The 19,533-nt window shown below is 38.4% G+C and overlaps 1 protein-coding gene across 1 annotated transcript in view; it reads left to right on the forward strand.

Moving 5' to 3' along the window:
* Positions 1 to 19,533, forward strand: part of ITSN1 (intersectin 1) — a 248,386-nt gene that overhangs the window by 56,764 nt on the left and 172,089 nt on the right. Inside the window, exons 2-5 of the mRNA XM_028492624.2 lie at positions 3,376 to 3,435; positions 5,624 to 5,716; positions 6,689 to 6,752; positions 18,499 to 18,659. Coding sequence (XP_028348425.1) covers positions 3,408 to 3,435; positions 5,624 to 5,716; positions 6,689 to 6,752; positions 18,499 to 18,659 — 346 coding nt within the window. The 5' untranslated portion in view covers positions 3,376 to 3,407. The remainder of the gene's footprint in view (positions 1 to 3,375; positions 3,436 to 5,623; positions 5,717 to 6,688; positions 6,753 to 18,498; positions 18,660 to 19,533) is intronic.

Raw genomic sequence — 19,533 nt, forward strand, 5'->3', positions numbered from 1 at the left:
CTCTCGTTAAATTTATACCTAGGAAGTAAATAATGTAAATAAATTTTTACATTTTTTTTGGCACTGCTATAAGTGGGATTGTTTGTCTTAATTTCAATTGCCAATTATTTGTTGTTCATATATAAGAATTCAGTTGATATCAACCTTTCATCCTGTGATATTGCCAAATTCACTTATTGTACTATTTTGTAGATTCCTTGGGGTTTTCTGTATAAACAATTATATCATCTGTAAATAGAGTTTTACAGATTTTTTAAAAATCTTTGTCTTTTTTTTTTTTTTTTTTTTCTGTCTGTTTGTTTTTCTTACCTTATTTCAGGGCTAGAACCTTCAAAACAGTGTTGAATAGAAGTGGTAAAAGCAGGTATCCTTGCCTTCTTCCTGATCTCTGGGGGGAGAATTTAGTCTTTAACCTTTAACTATGATGCTAGCTGTAGGTTTTTCATAGATGCCCTGTATCTGTTTGAGGAACTTCCCTACTAATCTTAGATTTCTGAGAGTTTTTATCATTCCTAGGTGTTGAGTTTTTGTCAAGGCTTTTTTCCCCACATTTATGGAAAAATGATTATATGAGCTTTTTGGTTTATTCTGTTAATATGGTTGATTACATTAATTTATTTTCAAATGTTAAATTAAACTTGACTTCTGTATAAACCCTTGGTTATGTTTTGGCCAACATATATGCTTTTTTATATATTTTTGAGTTTCAGTTTTGAATTCTTCTTTGGTGAAGAATTTTTGCATATTCTTTACAGTCTTGTTCTGTAATTTTGGGGGGATAAAGCTCAAAAGACGTATGCCTTGTCAATTTCAAGGACATTATGAAGATTAAGTGAGGTGAAAAACTAAAATTTTTTGGAAAATTATCAAGCTTACCTACATAATATATTGACTGAGAAATAGTGGAAGAACAGAATAGCAGCTGTAGTTTTTAAAGGGAATTGGCAGTGAGAAGTGGCCTGCTTCACAACTGGACTCACAGACTTCCAGTTCATTGTGGTGGCTTGACCACATGTGTTTTCTCTTCTCCTTCCCTGATGTCTGCCATAATCACATAGGCAGCTAAAAGTTGTTAACTCCTAAGGAAAAAGATAACAGTAGAGAAGATAGTGACAGAAGAGTTTTTTTAATATAAATTTATGTATTTATTTATTGGCTGCGTTGGGTCTTCGTTGCTGCGCGCGGGCTTTCTCTAGGTGTAGCGAGCAGTGGCTACTCTTCATTGTGGTGCACGGGCTTCTCATTGCAGTGGCTTCTCTTGTTTCGGAGCACAGGCTCTAAGTGCGTGGGATTCAGTAGTTGTGGCACACGGGCTCAGTAGTTGTGGCTCGCAGGCTCTAGAGTGCAGGCTCAGTAGTTGTGGCACACGGGCTTAGTTGCTCCGCGGCATGTGGGATCTTCCCAGACCAGGGCTTGAACCCGTGTCCACTGCGTTGGCAGGCGGATTCTTAACCACTGCGCCATCAGGGAAGTCCCCAGTGACAAAAGATTTTGACAATTTTTTGTAAAGATAAACATAAATTTGGAAAGGAGTGTTAATTTGAGTTCAGAGGTAGATAAACAGTGCCTACAAATAAAGATGAGGTCAAGCCAGCTTGTCCCAGGCTCAGAGTGCTTGGAGGCTCCTGGCATTCCTAGGTCAATTTTGCAGATGAAAATCGAAATTCTTCACAGTCTGTGTTTCAGACATTTTTGAACCATTCTCCTCTGCACCCCCAGCAGACAGGTGACTACATCAGCCCCCTTCCTCTGGGGAGATATGAAGAGCACAAGGTCAGAGATGCTCCAGACTAGAGGGGTGAAACATGGGGTTGAAAATAAAGGGATTGTATACAAGTCCACCCACTGAAGTTAGGCCCCTCACTTCTTTCTCCCTTCTCCACTCCTCCCCAGAAGCCAGCTGGAATACCACATCTAGCTGAATAGCTTCAGTAGAAAAAAATCTACCTACTGACATTTGGAGATCTCCCAATGAACAGGTGACTAGATATATCCGATCATCATAGGGAGAAGCCCATCAGTTAATAAACCTGCCACCCACGCCCAACTTCTGAGCATTGTTTTAGTGCCTCCGTCTTAAATATGAAGGTGCAGCCAAGGATCACCAGATATATGAGGAAAGCCTCAAAAGTGAAAGAGAATGACCCTAAATGAACTATCAGTGAGCAAACAAAAAAGGAATCAAATGATGCAAGAAACAGAAGAAAACTAAAGAGTAAAATGAAAAAAAAAAAATCAGAAGAATAAAAGAAGCTGTGTCCATTTAAAAAAGAGGTGGGGGGGAACACTAGGAATAAATAGTTGAGAACGAGATAGAGCTTTTGGAATTTTAAAATTCCATGGACAGATGAAATTGAGTATTAGGGCAAAGGGACTGTCACTTTTTAATTCTAAATTTATCTAACTTTTTTCTGTTACTATTTAGTATTCATTTTTAACTGTGTGCGTTTACCATGTTGTTTAGTTAAGCATAAGGAAAAATATTAAGTTCGGATTTTTTTAGTTGGGGAAGAGGACTGGCTTGGTTTCACGTTGACTGTTCTTGAGCAAATAATGCCTGATGGGGATATTTGAGCCTGGGTCTGTGTTTGGTATTCTGGGCAGACGTTAGTGTAATATGCATTTTAAAGCAGCAATCGAAGACAGTGTTTTTCATAAGAGCAACACGGGCTGTGGAGTTTGCTTCCCCTGCTCAAATCCAGCTTGGTCACCAAATGTGTGATGTTGTTCTAATCACTTCACCTCTCTGATTCTCATTTTCTTCGTGTATAGTATGGAATGGTAAAATAGTACCTATGTCATAGGGCTGTGATACGATGGAAAGAGATAAGGGACTTCCCTGGCGGTCCATGGTTAAGACTCAGCGCTTCCTCTGCAGGGGGCGCAGGTTCGATCCCTGGTCAGGGAACCGTTGCACATCATGCACAGTGCAGCCAAAAAAAAACGGAGAGATAAGACAGTGCGCAGCATGTACTAAGTGCTCATTAAAAAGAGCAGTTGTTGTAACCAGGAAGCAGATGGAGTAGTATATGTAGATGGTTAGGAAAAAGATCTATTTTAAAAATAACAAATACAACAATACAATTAATAAGATAATAGGCTGTCCTGAGCTAATAGTATCACTCACCAGACTGAAATCTTCTTGTTGCCGGAGAGTCTTTCGTTCACATTCCTCAGTGCCCATCATTGCACCTGGGACTGAGAAACTGCACAGAGAAGGAATGAATGAATGAACCCTTAGTTGTAACATTCATTTGCAGTGCTATCCCCTAACTCTAGTATCAGTCTTCGGGTCGTTAAGACAGCATGTTAGTGTGTTTATAAGTACCTAGGAGTGAAGTTTTCATAAACTTAAATGTTGCATTTCAATTACAGGCATCCATTAGCGAGGTGAAAGTAACAGAACCATGGCTCAGTTTCCAACACCTTTTGGTGGTAAGTTTTCAAAGATTTTCCTTTTTTAATGTACTTTGGAATCACATTTTTAAAAACTTAGTATTATGGCAAATTTGAAATACTCACATAAGTAGAGGGAATAATATAATCAACTCGTCATATAGTTTCAGTGATTATCAATCAACTAATGGCCAATATAGTTTCACCTGGATTCTTTTGAGCACCTCTCATACATCAGATCATTTCATCCACAAACACTTTAGTGGGTGTTTCTAAAAGATAACACTTTTAAAGATATAACTACAATACTGTTACCACTCCTGTAAAGTTTCTAGTAATTCCTTAATGTCTTCAACTATCAAGTCAGTGTTAAAATTTTCCCTGATAGTCTTTAGATATTTTTCGTTGTTGTTGTTACGGTTGGTTGGTTCAAATCAGGATCCGAACAAGACACGTACATTGCGATTAGTTCATGTGTCTCCTAAGTTGCTTTGTTAGTGAACCCTTCTCCATCCCTGTTTTTTTGGTTTTTTGTTTTGCAATTTATTTGTTGAGGTGACTGGGTCATTTATTCTGTACTTTGTCTTTAGACTGGATTTAAAGCATGACATTTTTGTTTCACTTTATCTGCTTGAAACATCAATCTGCATAAAATGTGTTTTTCAGGTAATTTTCCCTAAGATTATTAGGAAAGTGTTAAATGTTGGTTTTGCTTACTGGCCAAGTTTTGTTTTGTTTTATTTTGTTTTGTTTTAAAGAGAGCATGCCATATGAATGAATTTCTCTTGGCAGCTGTCGAACCTAGCCACCGTGAAGAGAGTAAGGCAGCATAAAGCCCCATTCCTGCGATCACATCTGTAAAAGTCTCTGTGAGAGTCTAGTACAGAAGTCTGCAACCTTTTCAAAACCATTAGTCTGTTTTATTTTCTGTTTTGTTTTTGTCCGCCTTCTTAATTACTGAGCAAGTTTTTTGTTTGTTTTGTTTTGCTTGTTTGGTGGGGTTTGTTTCTGTTTGACAAATTTTGACAGGGCAATAGAAGTTGCAGGACTGTAAGGCCTGTGAGGGAAGGAATCTGATCTATTTCGGTCACCATCTTATCCCTATGTCTAACACAACGTGTGGCACATAGGAGGTGTTCAACAAGTCTGTTTTCAGTGACTGAATGAATTGCTGCTCTGACTGTCACTGTCATATCAGATCCTGCAGAGAAGGGAGATTTCAGTGTTTAGACATTTTGCTTGTATGCTAGGCACCTTCACATACTGTCTGTTCCCACCTTTTGGGAAAATGTCTGAACTTTTGAAAACCTTCTACATATGTAATCTAGAGTTGTTTGGTGAATTCGTTTGAGAAAACCTAACACTAAAGTGAGGACAGTCTCAGAAACAAGGGGATATCTGTTCAGTCCAAGAATTGAAACTGAAGAAGGACCTAAACCCTGTTCCCTTTGGTTTGCCATTGTTTTTTTCAGGATACCCATTTTTAAAAACAGCTTCAGTGAGTTATAATCTACATGCCATAAAATTCACTACAATCTAGTATTTGAATATTTTTATCACTCCAAAAAGATTTTCATGGAATCACATAGGATACTAATTTAGAGAAGCTCAATTTTTCCATAACTTTCACTTGTGGCATTTAAGACATCTGAAAATACTGTTTTAAATTAGACTATTGATTTGTAAATCAGTCTGTTTATGTAAATAAATGATGATTATTAACATGTCTTCATACAGTCCTGCTAACTACAGGGTTATAGGACAAGTTTTTTTAAAAAGTTTGTGCTAATATCTTTTTTTTTTTTTGCTTGCTTTACTCTTAATTTTCTTTTTTTTTCCCTTTCTTTAAAAAATTTTTATTGGCATATAGTTGATTTACAATGTTGTGTTTCTGTTGTACAGCAAAGTGAATCATTTATACACATACATATATCCACTCTTTTTTAGATTCTTCTCCATATAGGTCATTACAGAGTATTGAGAAGAGTTCCCTGTGCTATACAGTAGGTCCTTATTAGTTGTCTGTTTTATATATAGGAGTGTGTATATGTCTACTCTTAGCTTTCTAACTTTATATTCAAAACTTCCAAGGACAAACAGATGTTAACTTATCAAATCATTTATAACATACTGACAGTATCTTAAGGTACTATGGAAACTGTGGGTGTGAGCACTTTGTTTTTCTTTTCTCATTGAATAATTTCTTTGTCTTTTCTTTGGATTGTAGGTAGCCTGGATATTTGGGCCATAACTGTAGAGGAAAGAGCAAAGCATGATCAACAGTTCCATAGTTTAAAGCCAATATCTGGATTTATTACTGGTAATTGGAGTCAGTATTTTTACATTTTTACTTATCATAGTGCATATATCTGTGGAAAATCTATTATGCAGAGGTGGGCACATGTGATCAAGGGTACACTTTGCCTATTTTGCCTTAACCTGGAGTCTGTATTTTTACAGTTGCTTCTCCTCCAATGCACTCAAGTCTTTTTTGCAGTTTTTAATGGATGCCAAGTCACTGTTTTAGGCATATCACTGTTGGGAATTGGTTAAGATTAATGGACCACATTCTTTAAGTAATTGAAGCATTGGACTGTGGTCCTTGAGCAAAAACACTTCCTTAATTCTGATCTTGAACTGGCTTGAGTAAATTAACAGATTATGAACATAAAAAAATTTTTTTCTTATTGCTATGTCCTTAAAGATCCTTTTGTACTTTGCTTTTTCTAATCTCTTTCCTGTTAGATTACTCTTCAGGAATTAGCTTTAGAAAAAATGGAGTCTAGATTCCCTGGGAACTTGCTTTTGTGTGTATTTGTTTCACTTCTCTTTAACTTAGTCCTCGATGTGATTCTTTTAATCATTGTTACTAACTCTCCATAAATATGTTAGAAGTACCAAAAATCTGAAGTGTAGGTAAATGGGAATGGCAAAGAACTCTTTTGTAAAGTAGAAGTATGGGTCATCAGTTTCTTGAGGATTTCTGTAGGTTCACTTTGTTGTAATGTGTAGCTGTTACCATCTTAATTACTAGCAGATTAATTAAAGTGGACAATCTACCCCTACACAATGGTAGGCCCGTTTTGAGATAATTTTTTTTTAAGTGTTACATTTGAAAGTCAGTGCTGATGGATTCATTTTACTGTTATTTATAAACTGATCATTTGGCTTTTAAAATGTATTCAGTTCAGTATTTACAGGATTATTAACCTCTTTCTTTTTGTAATTTTGCCATAAATGGTTTTCTGTCAGCTGCTGTTTCCTTCTAAAACTTTTTCCATTTAATTTACAGGTGATCAAGCTAGAAACTTTTTTTTTCAATCTGGGTTACCTCAACCTGTTTTAGCACAGATATGGTAAGTTGGAACTTCATACAAGCAGAAGGTTATAAACTAGTCCAGTAATATCTAATCTTAATTTCTTAAGTTACAGAGGAGAACATGTATTTCTAGTCTGAAATACCCCACTACTTCTTACCAGAGAAGTACTTCTGAAAAGTGTCTTTCTGGTATGGAACTTAAAAAAAAAAAAAAGTGGTGACATTTGCAAGGTAACTTACAAAGTTGAATTTCCAGTTGAGAAATCTACATTTTGATATTTTCTCACCACTTTGGTTTTTTGTTTTTTTTGTTTTCTGGGGGATTTTTGGCCACACCATGCGGAGTGTGGGATCTTAGTTCCCCACCAGGGATTGAACCCATGCCCCCTGCGTTGAGAGCACAGAGTCTTAACAACTGGACTGCCAGGGAAGTCCCTTTCTCACCACTTTGTTTTACCTTCATCCACATCACCCATATTCATCTAAATGGTCCACATTTCTTGCTTTATAATGTGATAGTTCTGTATCTTTCATTGACTAAAAGGTAAAGAAGATATTTGAGGGTTAATAATGGAATAACCAGTGAAAGAGTGAAATAACCAGTATTCATTACAGTGTTGTGCAAGGTGAGCACATAAAAAATATTGTTGAATCTCTTGATTTACTAGCACAAATAAGTGTTCAGTCTTTTGAAACCGCAGAAAAGAAAGAGAATGAATGAAAAAGACTGGCAAATACAGTTTTGGGTTCTAGGTTTATGACTTTGGGAAGCCATGCTGAATTCTTTGGCCAAGAAGCCACATTTTCCTGCAGTGTATGGTTCTTACAGTTAGTACATCATTTCCCTGGGTTTGTTAGTGTTGTGGTGGCAGCTTGTTATGGTGAAAAGGACACATGATTTGTAGTTGAATCCCATCTGTACTACTTTCTATCTTTCTGATTTGGAACATGTACTTACCCCCCCGCTCAGCCTCAGTTTTCACATCTAGAAAATGGGAAGACACATGTTTCCTTACAGGGTTATTGAGTGGATTAGCAGAGAAACTGTATGTAAAGGACTTAGTGTGGGCCCTGGCACATAATAGAGCCTCAAAACAAAACCCCAGAAAGGTACTGGGCTGGCCAAAAATGTTCGTTCGGATTTTTCTGTAAGATGTTACGGAACGCAAAAATAAAGATTGACATAGTTCCTTGTTGCCTTTAAGCAGAGTCTACAGAACATAGTCTAAGCTTGATTATAAGTGTTGTCAGTATGAAAATCATTTACTATGTTCTGAAATAGCAAAACTTTCATGGGAAATTATATATTATTTGTGTGTGGATTTATTTGAATTGAAATTAAACGATACCAGATTCCTGTGCTTTTTTTGGTGTCTGCTTTATTTTCTTTTTCCTGGTTGTCAGCATATGGGCTGCCAGACTGTCTCTTTCAACTATGATACCGTTTTAGTGCTAATGTCTCATCTACTTTAAAGTAGAAAATTCAGATAACCAAAGTTTTTGGAATTACTTTTATTATTATTATTATTTTTTTTAATTAATTAATTTTTGGCTGTGTTGGGTCTTTGTTGCTGAGGACAGGCTGTCTCTAGCTTTGGCGAGTGGGGGCTACTCTTCAATGCAGTGCGCAGGCTTCTCATTGCAGTGGCTTCTCTTGTTGTGGAGCACGGGCTCTAGGCACACAGGCTTCAGTAGTTGTGGCACACAGGCTCAGTAGTTGTGGCACATGGGCTTAGTTGCTCTGCGGAATGTGGGATCTTCCTGGACCAGGGATCAAACCCGTGTCCCCTGCATTGGCAGGTGGCTTCTTAACCACTGTGCCACCAGGGGAGTCCCTGGAATTACTTTTAAAGTAAAGTAAAAGACACACACACACACACACAGGGAACACTCATGTACTTGTGAGCACAGGGACACTGACCTGTTGGTTAAGTGCCTAAGTCTAAATGCAAGAAACTTGTGACATCTGTGTTACATTTCTTTTTGCTTTGTGTTCGGCTGTGTGATTGTTTTTCACACCGTCAGCCAAGATCACTCACTAGAATCTTCCTTTCCCAGACTTAGCTTCCTTCACTGAATTCTGCTTTTATACTGTATTTCCAATCTGTGAAGGTTCATTCAAGAAGCAGTCTTGTAATACTCTGCTGCAGGGAAATCTCACTTAACATTTATTCATTCACAGTGGAAAAATATTTATCAGGTGTCTGCTATGGGCCTGTGCCTGTTGTAGGTGCTGGGAATACAGCTGTGAACAAAATGACAAAATTTGTGCTTTCATCGAAATTGCAATCCAGTGGAAGGAGATGGTCAATAAGAGCATAAAAACTGTCACACGTTAATAAGTGTAATGGAGAAAAATAAAGTATTATTTAGTAAATTTCAGTTCTTTCAATTAAGACAGTTAATTTTCAAAACTGTTTTTTTGGTTTTTTGTCTTTTTTTTTAACCAGAGTGTACCAAAGTCATTTTTACCAACTTATTCTTTTCATTGTGAAAATTTTTTAACAGTAAAGATAATGAGTCTGCAGACTTAGGTTAAATCAAAAGTGTTCTTTGTCTTTAATTTTTTTCTGACATTTTGTTAAATACATTTGTGATGGCATATTTTACTTTCATCAAGAATTGCTATCAGGGGAAGAAAAACAAAATGAAACACATCTCTAAGAATCTTTTCCCAAAAGCAATATCTCTGAAAAGTTGTTGGAAATTTCTCGAGCCACAGATGTCCTGCTAAGATGCTGGAATGGTGTGGTGCAGAGTGTGAGGAACATCTGTCTTTTGGCACCAGCTCTGATGCTTCTTCACTTTGTAAGCTTGAGCAATACTTCACCTCTTCAAATTTCGGTTTTTAAATTTATAAATAACAGCTGACCTAATGAAATAGTTTTCCCTCCCTATCTCTCATGCTAATCTTGTGTTCTCGTGTGGCTTTTCTGATGGGATCACAGGGAAAGTCCAATGCCCCTTTTGGTAGAGAGAGGAGTGGGTTTGAGTCTAAAGTTTTAGGCAGTCCCGTTGTCATTCCTCTGGGGAAGAAGAAAATTTTGGATTGAGAATTAGGACCTTTTTCTAGTTTCTCTTTCTCTCTGGGCCTTACTTTCTTTGCTGTGGACCTCCATTCAAAAGTATGAGTGATGTGCACAGCTGGGAAATATCTGTTGGAATCCATGTAGAAATTATATTCCAGTTAATTAATTTATGAGCTTTGGAACTATAACCTACGAATACTTTGGAACTACCTATCTCTCCAATCCAGTTTCCAATTAAGAATACCGGAAAATTTGAATTCTCCCTCAGAATGGAGTCAAGTCAGTGTGTGTAATGCCAGATTATAACTGTGGCCAAAGATGATACATCTTCCTAGAAATTGTCTTGCTAATAAGGAACTGGAAGGAACAGGGCCAATATCCTCTATCCTTTTGGCAGCTTAAATGCTTAACATTGTTGCAACCTTGGTCTGGTGTGGAGACAGAGAAGAAGAAAGCAGAGGGCAATGGACAAGAGCCTTGAAGGCAGAGGAAAGCAGAGGTGGCACGAGGACATTGGAATCAGAGGCAGTAGGTAGGGGCCACAGAAATGGGGATTAGAAGCTCTTAAGGAGAGAAACGAGGGGAAGAGAGGGAGCACCACCTAGAAATGGGCCCTGAGAGGAGGCGGAAGCCAGAGGCATAAGGGCAGAAATTAGAACAGCTTGGTGAGCTGGCTCAAAGATGGGGCAGGGGGCAAGGCAAACACCTGTGTGACACCTTTGGATGCTATCTTAGGATACCACTGAGCATATGTCAGGAGGGCCTTCAGCCCCCAGCAAGGTCAGTTTGCCAAAGTCATTTACCCCCAAAAAAAGTCATCCTGGACATTCCTGAGTCTTCACCATCTCAGTTCACGGCACTGAGCGTTTACCCGGCCGCTGGGAGCCATGCCTGGTTCCTCTCTTTTCCTTACCCTACACAACCAGTCCATCAGCAGGTACTTTTGACTCCATTTACAGACTGTATCCCCATTCTGGCCATTTCTTTCTGTAGCCTTTGCTACCATCCTAATTTGTCATAGTGGGCCTAATAGCTGGGCCCACTATTCGAGCGTTCTGACTGGAGTCTCTCACACTTGCCTGTTTAGATTCCATTCTCAAAACAGCACCCCAACAATCTTCTGAAAAAGTAAATCCGTTTAAAACTCTGCATTGAGAAGAAAACCCAAAGTTGTGACCAAGGCCACAAGGCCCAATATGATCTGGCTCTTGCTTTTTCCCTGTACCACTCCCTTCCTCAATTTTTGCACTCTGGTTTCACTGACCTTTTTTCTATCTTTAAACGGGTTCTTTTGGCCTCAGGGTCATTGCACTTGGCATTTTGTCTTCCTATCATGCAGCTCTTCTAGATCCTCACATATTTGGCCGATTACCCTTCAGGTTTTTGTTCACCTCCCCAGAGAAGGGCTTCCTGACCACTAGTCTAAAGCAGTTCCCTCTCCCCACCTGCTCCTAAGAACATCTTCTCTTGCCCATCACCTTGCTTTCTTTCTTTTTTTTAAAAATAAATTTATTTATTTTATTTATTTATTTTTGGCAGCGTTGGGTCTTCCTTGCTGTGCGCTGGCTTTCTCTAGTTGCGGTGAGCGGGGGCTACTCTTCGTTGCAGCGCGCGGGCTTCTCGTGGCGGTGGCTTCTCTTCTGGAGCACGGGCTCTAGGCGCGCGGGCTTCAGTAGTTGTGGCACACGGGCTCATTGCAGACTGTAGAGCGCAGGCTCAGTAATTGTGGTGCACGGGCTTAGTTGCTCTGCGGCATGTGGGATCTTCCTGGACCAGGGCTCGAACAATCTGACTAGTTTTCTTGTTGAATGTCTGCCTGCACTGAAACAAGCTCTGAGGGCAGGAACCTTGCCTGTCTTTTTCTTAGTTGTAAGCCTAGTTCCTGGATAGAGACCTTAGTAGGTGACCTGTTCAAAAATATTTGTTGGAGAAATCCCTGGTGGTCCAGTGGTTAGGACTCCGCGCTTTCACTGCGGTGGTCCAGGTTCAATCGGCCAAAAAAAAAAAAAAAAAAAAAACTTTGGATGAATAAACAGATGAGTGAGTGACTGGGCCAGGTTAATCTGCACAGTGGGAGGTGAGCAGCCTGTGATGAGCCTTTGTGGATGAAGTAGGCTCCTAAAGGAATCTGTTGGCTTCAGTTCTGGTGTAGTGAATGAGAGGAGGCCTGCCTTTTTTCCCTGAATCCTATGATACAAACAGAGTTTCAGAATTTCTACACTCCTATCCACCACAAACAACAAACCTATTCGGTGGCGTTCAAGGTTACTTCATAGTTCTTTTGTTTATAGCCTGAGGATATATGAAGTACTGTGTTCAGAAGTTATTTAGATGAGTTTTTTTCCCTTCTTCCTATGTGGACATGTTACTTATTTAAAATACTATTAGATTGATTTGGTTTTTTTTGCTTGTTTTTTTGTTTTTAATTAATTTTTATTGGAGTATAGTTGATTTACAATGTTGTGTTAGTTTCAGGTGTACAGAAAAGCGTATCAGTTATACATATACATATAGCCACTCTTTTTTAGATTCTTTTCCTATATAGGTCATTACAGCGTACTGAGCAGAGTTCCCCATGCTATACAGTAGGTCCTTATTAGTTATCTATTTTATAAGTAGTAGTGTGTACATGTCAATTCCAGCCTCCCAATTTATCCCCCCCTCCTTGGTTTATATGTTTTTGTTTTTATTTAGTTTAGGGATCTGCTCTCATCTTTGTGAACTTAATTTTATGTTTTGAATATGTAACACATTAACAAGATTCCAAAAGCTAAACTCTACAAAAGTGTGAACTCAGAGAAGTGTAACTCGCTGTCCTATTGTTTCATCCCATTCCCACTTATTTTATTAGCTTCTTATTATCCTTTCTTTGTTTATTTCTGTGGGAAAAAAGCATGTCCATAATATGTGTGCAAATTTATATTTAAATTATTTCCTCTTCCTTCTACTTTGAAAGTAATCTCCTATAAATGTTCTTTTGTTCTTTGCTTTTCTCACTTAACAATGTATCCTAGAAATCACTCATAGCATTCCATAGAGATCTTCCTCATTTTCCTTTTACAGTTATATAATACTTATTGTTGAAGATATACCATAGTTTATTCAACTAATTTCCTGTGTTTTCTGCATTTGGCTTATTTCTAATATTTTGCAATTACAGATAATGCAGCAAAGAATGAGTTAAAGCATGTATTTTTGTATTGTTGGAAGTGTATCTTCAGGGTGAATTCCTAGGATTGAATCACTGTGTCAAAGAGTAAATGCATATGTAGTTCTGTAGGTGTGGCCAGATTTTCCTACACTTGGGAGTTGAAGCACTTTTTCCCACTGACAGTATATAAGAGCGCTATGTGGTTTATTTGTACAAATCAAAGAGAAAACTTACCCTTAGTATTCAGCATACTTGTGGACCTTTCCTCATCTCAGCCATGCCTGTTGTTATATATAGATTTTTTAAAAATTTTATTTATTTTTGGCTGCATTGGGTCTTCATAGCTGCGTGTGGGCTTTCTCTAGTAGCAGCGAGCAGGGGCTACTCTTCGTTGCAGTGCGCAGGCTACTCTTTGTTGCAGTGCGCAGGCTTCTCATTGCCGTGGCTTCTCTTGCTGAAGAGCACAGGCTTTAGGTGTGCAGGCTTCAGTAGTTGTGGCGCATGGGCTCAGTAGTTGTGGCTCGCGGGCTCTAGAGCGCAGGCTCAGTAGTTGTGGCACACGGGCTTAGTTGCTCCGAGGCATGTGGGATCTTCCCGGAACAGGGCTTGATCCTGTATCCCCTGCATTGGCAGGTGGATTCTTAACTGCTGCACCACCAGGGCAGTCCTTATATATAGATTTTAATATCAGACTAAACACTGTATTTAAGATCAGTTTGTTTTCAGGAGTCATAAATAGCTATTGTTTATCATTTTTTATTTTTAAAAATATTTTTTATCATACTTTCTTTTTAACTTTGGAAGTTTTGTGAATTTAATTTCAGGATCCTCAGACTTTTAGTTAGTCTTTTCGGAGATTATTAGAAATGAGTAAACTGGGCTTCCCTCGTGGCACAGTGGTTAAGAATCCGCCTGCCAATGCAGGGGACACAGGTTTGAGCCCTAGTCTGGGAAGATCCCATATACTGCTGAGCAACTAAGCTCGTGCGCCACAACTACTGAGCCTGTGCTCTAGAGCCCGCAAGCCACCACTACTGAGCACACATGCCACAACTACTGAAGCCCGCACGCCTAGAGCCCATGCTCCGCAACAAGAGAAGCCACCGCAATGAGAAACCCGTGCACCGCAACGAAGAGTAGCCCCCGCTTGCTGCAACTAGAGAAAGCCCATGCGCGGCAACGAAGACCCAACGCAGCCCAAAATAAATAAATTTTAAAAAACCCTTTCATTAAAAAAAAAAGGAATGAGTAAACTGAGAAATAACTATAAATAAGAGATGAACTGGACAGCAGAGCTGAAATCGTATTTTGCAGAGAAGATTTGAGAAATAGAATTCCAAATCTATTCCAGTATATTAGGAGGGGGTGGGGAGAGTTGAGCTTTGTAGGAGTAACTGCTATAGTTCTAAAAGACCTTTGAGTTTTTACTACAAAGGAGTCCCAACAGTTATATTCTGTTAGTTGAGCAAAAGAATTTTTTTAAAAAGGTCACACAAAATTGTCAAAAAAGTTTTGGAATTTTGGTGGATGTGTAGAACCTGAGCATTATGTGTTTCCTCTCCTCTCCTGTTGAGGCTTCTCCTAATTAAACCATTACTAGAAAGTCTCTTCTCTCATAACCCACTCATTATCCCACACTGGGTATTTTTGTTTCTCTCTAGAAAACGTATTTTGGGGACAGTAGTGTGGGGAATAGGGAGTGGGAATCTATCTGCCTGATTTTTTTTTTTTTTTTTCAGTGTGCATGTCAGTGTTGATTGTTGGGAGCTTTTATTTTATCCATGAAAACCATTTGAAATAGCTGAATATCTTTTAAAAAATATTTGGGGGCCGTCCCTGGTGGTCCAGTGGTTAAGATTTGGTGCTTCCACTGCAGGGGGCACAGATTCGACCCCTGGTTGGGGAACTAAGATCTCTCAGGCTGCATGGTGATGTGAAAAAAAAAAAAAAAATTGGTAAAAGAAAGAAAGCTCACCATTTCATTTTATTGATTTAGCTTCCTTTATAAGACCTGAAAAACAGTACAAAAATAAAGCAGCCAGAGACCAGTCTCAATTATGATCGTAGACACAGAAAATCAAAACAATATCTTAGCAAGTAGAATTCCACAATGTACAAAAACTGTGACCAACTTGAGTTTATGCCAGGGTGCAAGATTGGTTCAGAATCAAGGAATTCCCTCAACATTATTACATCAGGAGATAAAAGGAAAAAGAAAATGTGGGATCAGATCAGCAGATGCTGACTAAGCATTTGATAAAAAGTATAGTAACCATTTCTGATAAGTAGAAAAGGGAACTGCTTAAATGTGTCAGTTTACTTTCTAAAAATCAGTACCAAATATTATTCTAAACAATGAAACACTGTAGTCATTTTTTTTTTTAACCTTTTAATTTAAACTCAAAACCAAGCAGGGATGCTCACTTAGTCGTCATAGAGGCAGTAAGACCAATAAGAAAGAGGAATGGTGGGGCCTTCCCTGGTGGCGCAGTGGTTAAGACTCTGAGCTCCCAAGGTAGGGGGCCCAGGTTTGATCCCTGGTCAGGGAACTAGATCCCACATGCCGCAACTAAGGAGCCCACGTGCCACAACTAAGACCCGGCGCAACCAAATAAATAGAAGTAAATAAATATTTATTTATTTACAAAAAGAAGGAATGGTATAAACATTGGAAACGAAAGTTAACTCTCTTTTTTGCTAGTTATGTGATTGTGTAAGATTCACAGAAGTTTGGTAAGATTGCTCAATACACCCAGCATAAATGATTATTAAAAGCAAAATTCTTCTCTGTGCTTGAAATAAGCACCTAAATATGGAAATGGGGGACATGTTCTATTTAAAAGAGTGACAGAAATGATAAAATTCCTAAGAACACATTTAACAAGAAAAGTAGTTACTTATATGAAGGAAGTGATATAATCGTATTAAAGGAAATATTAGTAGAACTGAACATACTATATTCTTTGAACAAACTATCATAAAAATGTCAGTTCTCTAAAAATTCCTGTATCTAATGCAGTTCCATCTTGATTTTCATTAGAGTTGTTGTAGAATAGATAAATTAAAAGTTCATAGGGAAAAAGAAACATCTGTGAATGGCCAAACAAGTTTTTTAAAAAATTTTTATTGGAGTATAGTTGATTTACAGGTGTACAGCAAAGTGAATCAGTTATACATATAAATATATCCACTCTTTTTTAGATTCTTTCCCCATATAGGCCATTACAGAGTATTGAGTAGAGTTCCCTGTGCTGTACAGTAGGTCCTTATTAGTTATCTGTTTTATATATAGTAGTGTATATGTGTCAATCCCAGTCTTCCAATTTATCACTCCCCCCGCCCTTACGCCCTGGTAACCATAACTTTGTTTTCTACGTCTGTGACTCTATTTCTGTTTTGTGGATAAGTTCATTTGTACCCTTTTTTTTAGATTCCACATATAAGTGATATCACATGATATTTGTCTTTCTCTGTCTGACTTACTTTACTCAGTATGACAATATCTAGGTCAATCCAACAAGTTTTTTTTAAAAAAAGCCTTACCAGATACCAGAACATACCATAGAGTCAGTGGGATCAGATTATTGTCACATTGACCTGGGAATTGTTCAGTCAGAGTAGGTAATCCAGAAATAGATCTCCTTTCATATGGACATTTAATAAACCACAAAAATATTTTTTTTTGCTTCAATGAGAAGAGGATGGATTGGTTAATAAACATTGCTGGGAACCCTAGGTATCCACCTGAAGGAAATCTGGTTGAACCCTGGGGTAACATACCACGCACATATATGCAATTACAATTGGTTTAAAGATTGAAATGTAATAAAGTAATACCATCTTAGAAAAGAAAGCTATGTGATAAAAGAAATATTTTACACATATAAAAATGTAGAATTTCTGTATGCTAAAGATATTACACACAAAATGGACAAAGTTTTAAAAAATCTTTCAACAACTGACAGATAAACAGTTGATATGTATGTAATATACAATGAGTGCTTTTAAACTGACAAGGAAAGGACATGCAGTTCATCAGAAAACCTGGCAAAGGATGTGAATGAGCAGTTCATGGCAGCACGAGCCCAAATGCCCAGGAACCGTGGCAAGCGGTGCTCAAGGCCACGAGAAGTGGGTGAAATTCAGATTCCACTGGTGTGGTTTGCTGAAGGTGGTCATCGACCACAGAAGGCCTGGGGCACTCTTATCTGAGGCAGAAGGGTGGTTTCTGTAGCCGTGGGGTTCCCTTTATGACTTTATGACCTTTAAAATTTTTCCCGAAGGATAGTGTTGACTTTTATAATTCTTAACATTTTTAAAGATATTTAATATTTGTTGTATTATTATACTTTTTCTTGTGCCTCATGTTTTCTTACTTGGAGTTAACTCTAGAAATGTTGGGTTATTTTCTGTGCAACTTAATTTTCTTTTGCAGACACAATCTTTATGTGGCTCATTTAAAACATGGCCAGTGATGGCATTGTAATTGGAGTAGCTGGTCTTAACATTTGAAGTTTCAGATAAAACTTTTCTTAAGAATGGTTTAAAGGGCTTCCCTGGTGACGCAGTGGTTGGAGAGTCCGCCTGCCGATGCAGGGGACACGGGTTCGTGCCCCGGTCCGGGAGGATCCCGCATGCCGCGGAGCGGCTGGGCCCGTGAGCCATGGCCGCTGGGCCTGCATGTCCAGAGCCTGTGCTCCGCAACGGGAGAGGCCACAGCAGTGAGAGGCCCGCGTACCGAAGAAAAAAAAAAAAGAAAAGAAAGGTTTAAAAAATAAATCCTTATGCCCTTAAAATCTAGACTTCAACAAATGAAATCTGAATGAACATTTTTTGTGCAGAAGAGGTTAAATCATGAATATACACAGTTTCAGTTAGCAGAAATGTAGTTTCCAGTTACAAGTACAAACCCCTTTCTTCCTTTTTCTTACTCTTGAGAGAAATGCTTTACATAATAACTCATTGGAAGTTGACTTGACCATTTGTTTGAGTACCACTTTCAAATAGTAAGTGCATTTGTAAGGTCATTGAATGAATTTCCAGAGCTTTGAAAGTATGCTAGTTTTATCGTATAGTAGAGTATAGTATGTCACATCCCCATGGTGAGGTTTGTAGAGCCCCACAGAGGAGTTGATGCAATCTAATGAAGTATCTAGAAATAAACTCCGTTTCTAAATACTTTTTTCCTCCTAATAGCTTTATTGTCACATAATTCACATAACAAAAGTCACAGTTTTAAAGTGTATAGTTCATTGGTTTTTAGTCTTTCCAGAACTGTGCAGCCATCACCACTACCCAGTTTAGAACATTTTTATCACTCCAAAAAGAAACCCCATTTGATGTCCATGGTATATAACCTGACATTCAGACTGAAAATTACCTTGTGTATCATAAAAGTAAAGAGTAGCACAATAAAACATATTTCATATTTATATAAAACCTTGTCAGTTTTTCCCTACAGCTTGGTACACAAGTTTTGTTTTGTTTCGTTTTCCTGGCACCAAGGGAGCTGATTATTTAGTCTTTGTGTGGGTGGGAGGGGTGGTTTGGGAAAGGTTCTTTTAAGGTCACAGTCATTCTAAGCTCATGCTGTTGGTTTGCAGGGCGCTCGCTGATATGAATAATGATGGAAGAATGGATCAAGTGGAGTTTTCCATAGCTATGAAACTCATCAAACTGAAGTTACAAGGATATCAGCTCCCCTCCGCACTTCCCCCGGTCATGAAACAGCAGCCAGTTGCTATTTCTAGTGCACCAGCGTTTGGTGAGTCTGAAAAGGAATTGGTTCCTATATTTCATTGCATGTTTTTAAAATAAATATTCCCCTTCTCCCACCCTCCCCTCTCAGTTTGTAGCACTGTGAAATTCTAGGAGGTATTCTGTCTGAAAAATTATGGCCCTGTGCAAAAAGATAATGATGGAAGGGAAGAAGCATGGTCACATTCTAACCCTGGGATGAGAGTAATCAAAATGAAAGCAAGTAAATAAATTTCACAGCTTACATCTCAACCAATACAAAGGCCTGGATGAATATTAAAAATACCTGAATTGGGGGCTAACTCCATACCATACAATATATGAATTAATCATCCCACTGTAACAAGTTTGATATCTTTGAGTCATTGGCTTATGAAAAATTAGACTGAGATTTAGTTTTGTACTTTATAAAAATGTGGACTAAGTTCTAGTCATATAAATCTCATTGCAGGATGTATGTGTGTGTAATCTGTGAGGTGTAGGGCCCTCTGTTATGTTTCACAGGACTCAGCTATCCAATTGATTTCTATAACAATGCAGAATAAAACTCAGGTCACTTTGAAATTAAGATGAATCTTTTTTTAAAAAAAATCTTTATTGGAGTATAATTGCTTTACAATGGTGTGTTAGTTTCTGCTTTATAACAAAGTGAATCAGCTATACATATACATATATCCCCATATCTCCTCCTTCTTGCATCTCCCTCCCACCTGCATCTCCCTCCCACCCTCCCTATCCCACCCCTCTAGGTGGTCACAAAGCACCAAGCTGATCTCCCTGTGCTATGTGGCTGCTTCCCACTAGTTATCTATTTTACATTTGGTAGTGTATATATGTCCATGCCACTCTCTCACTTCGTCCCAGCTTACCCTTCCCCCTCC

The sequence above is a fragment of the Physeter macrocephalus genome, chromosome 8, assembly GCF_002837175.3.
Source record: "Physeter macrocephalus isolate SW-GA chromosome 8, ASM283717v5, whole genome shotgun sequence".
Classification (NCBI taxonomy): domain Eukaryota; kingdom Metazoa; phylum Chordata; class Mammalia; order Artiodactyla; family Physeteridae; genus Physeter; species Physeter macrocephalus.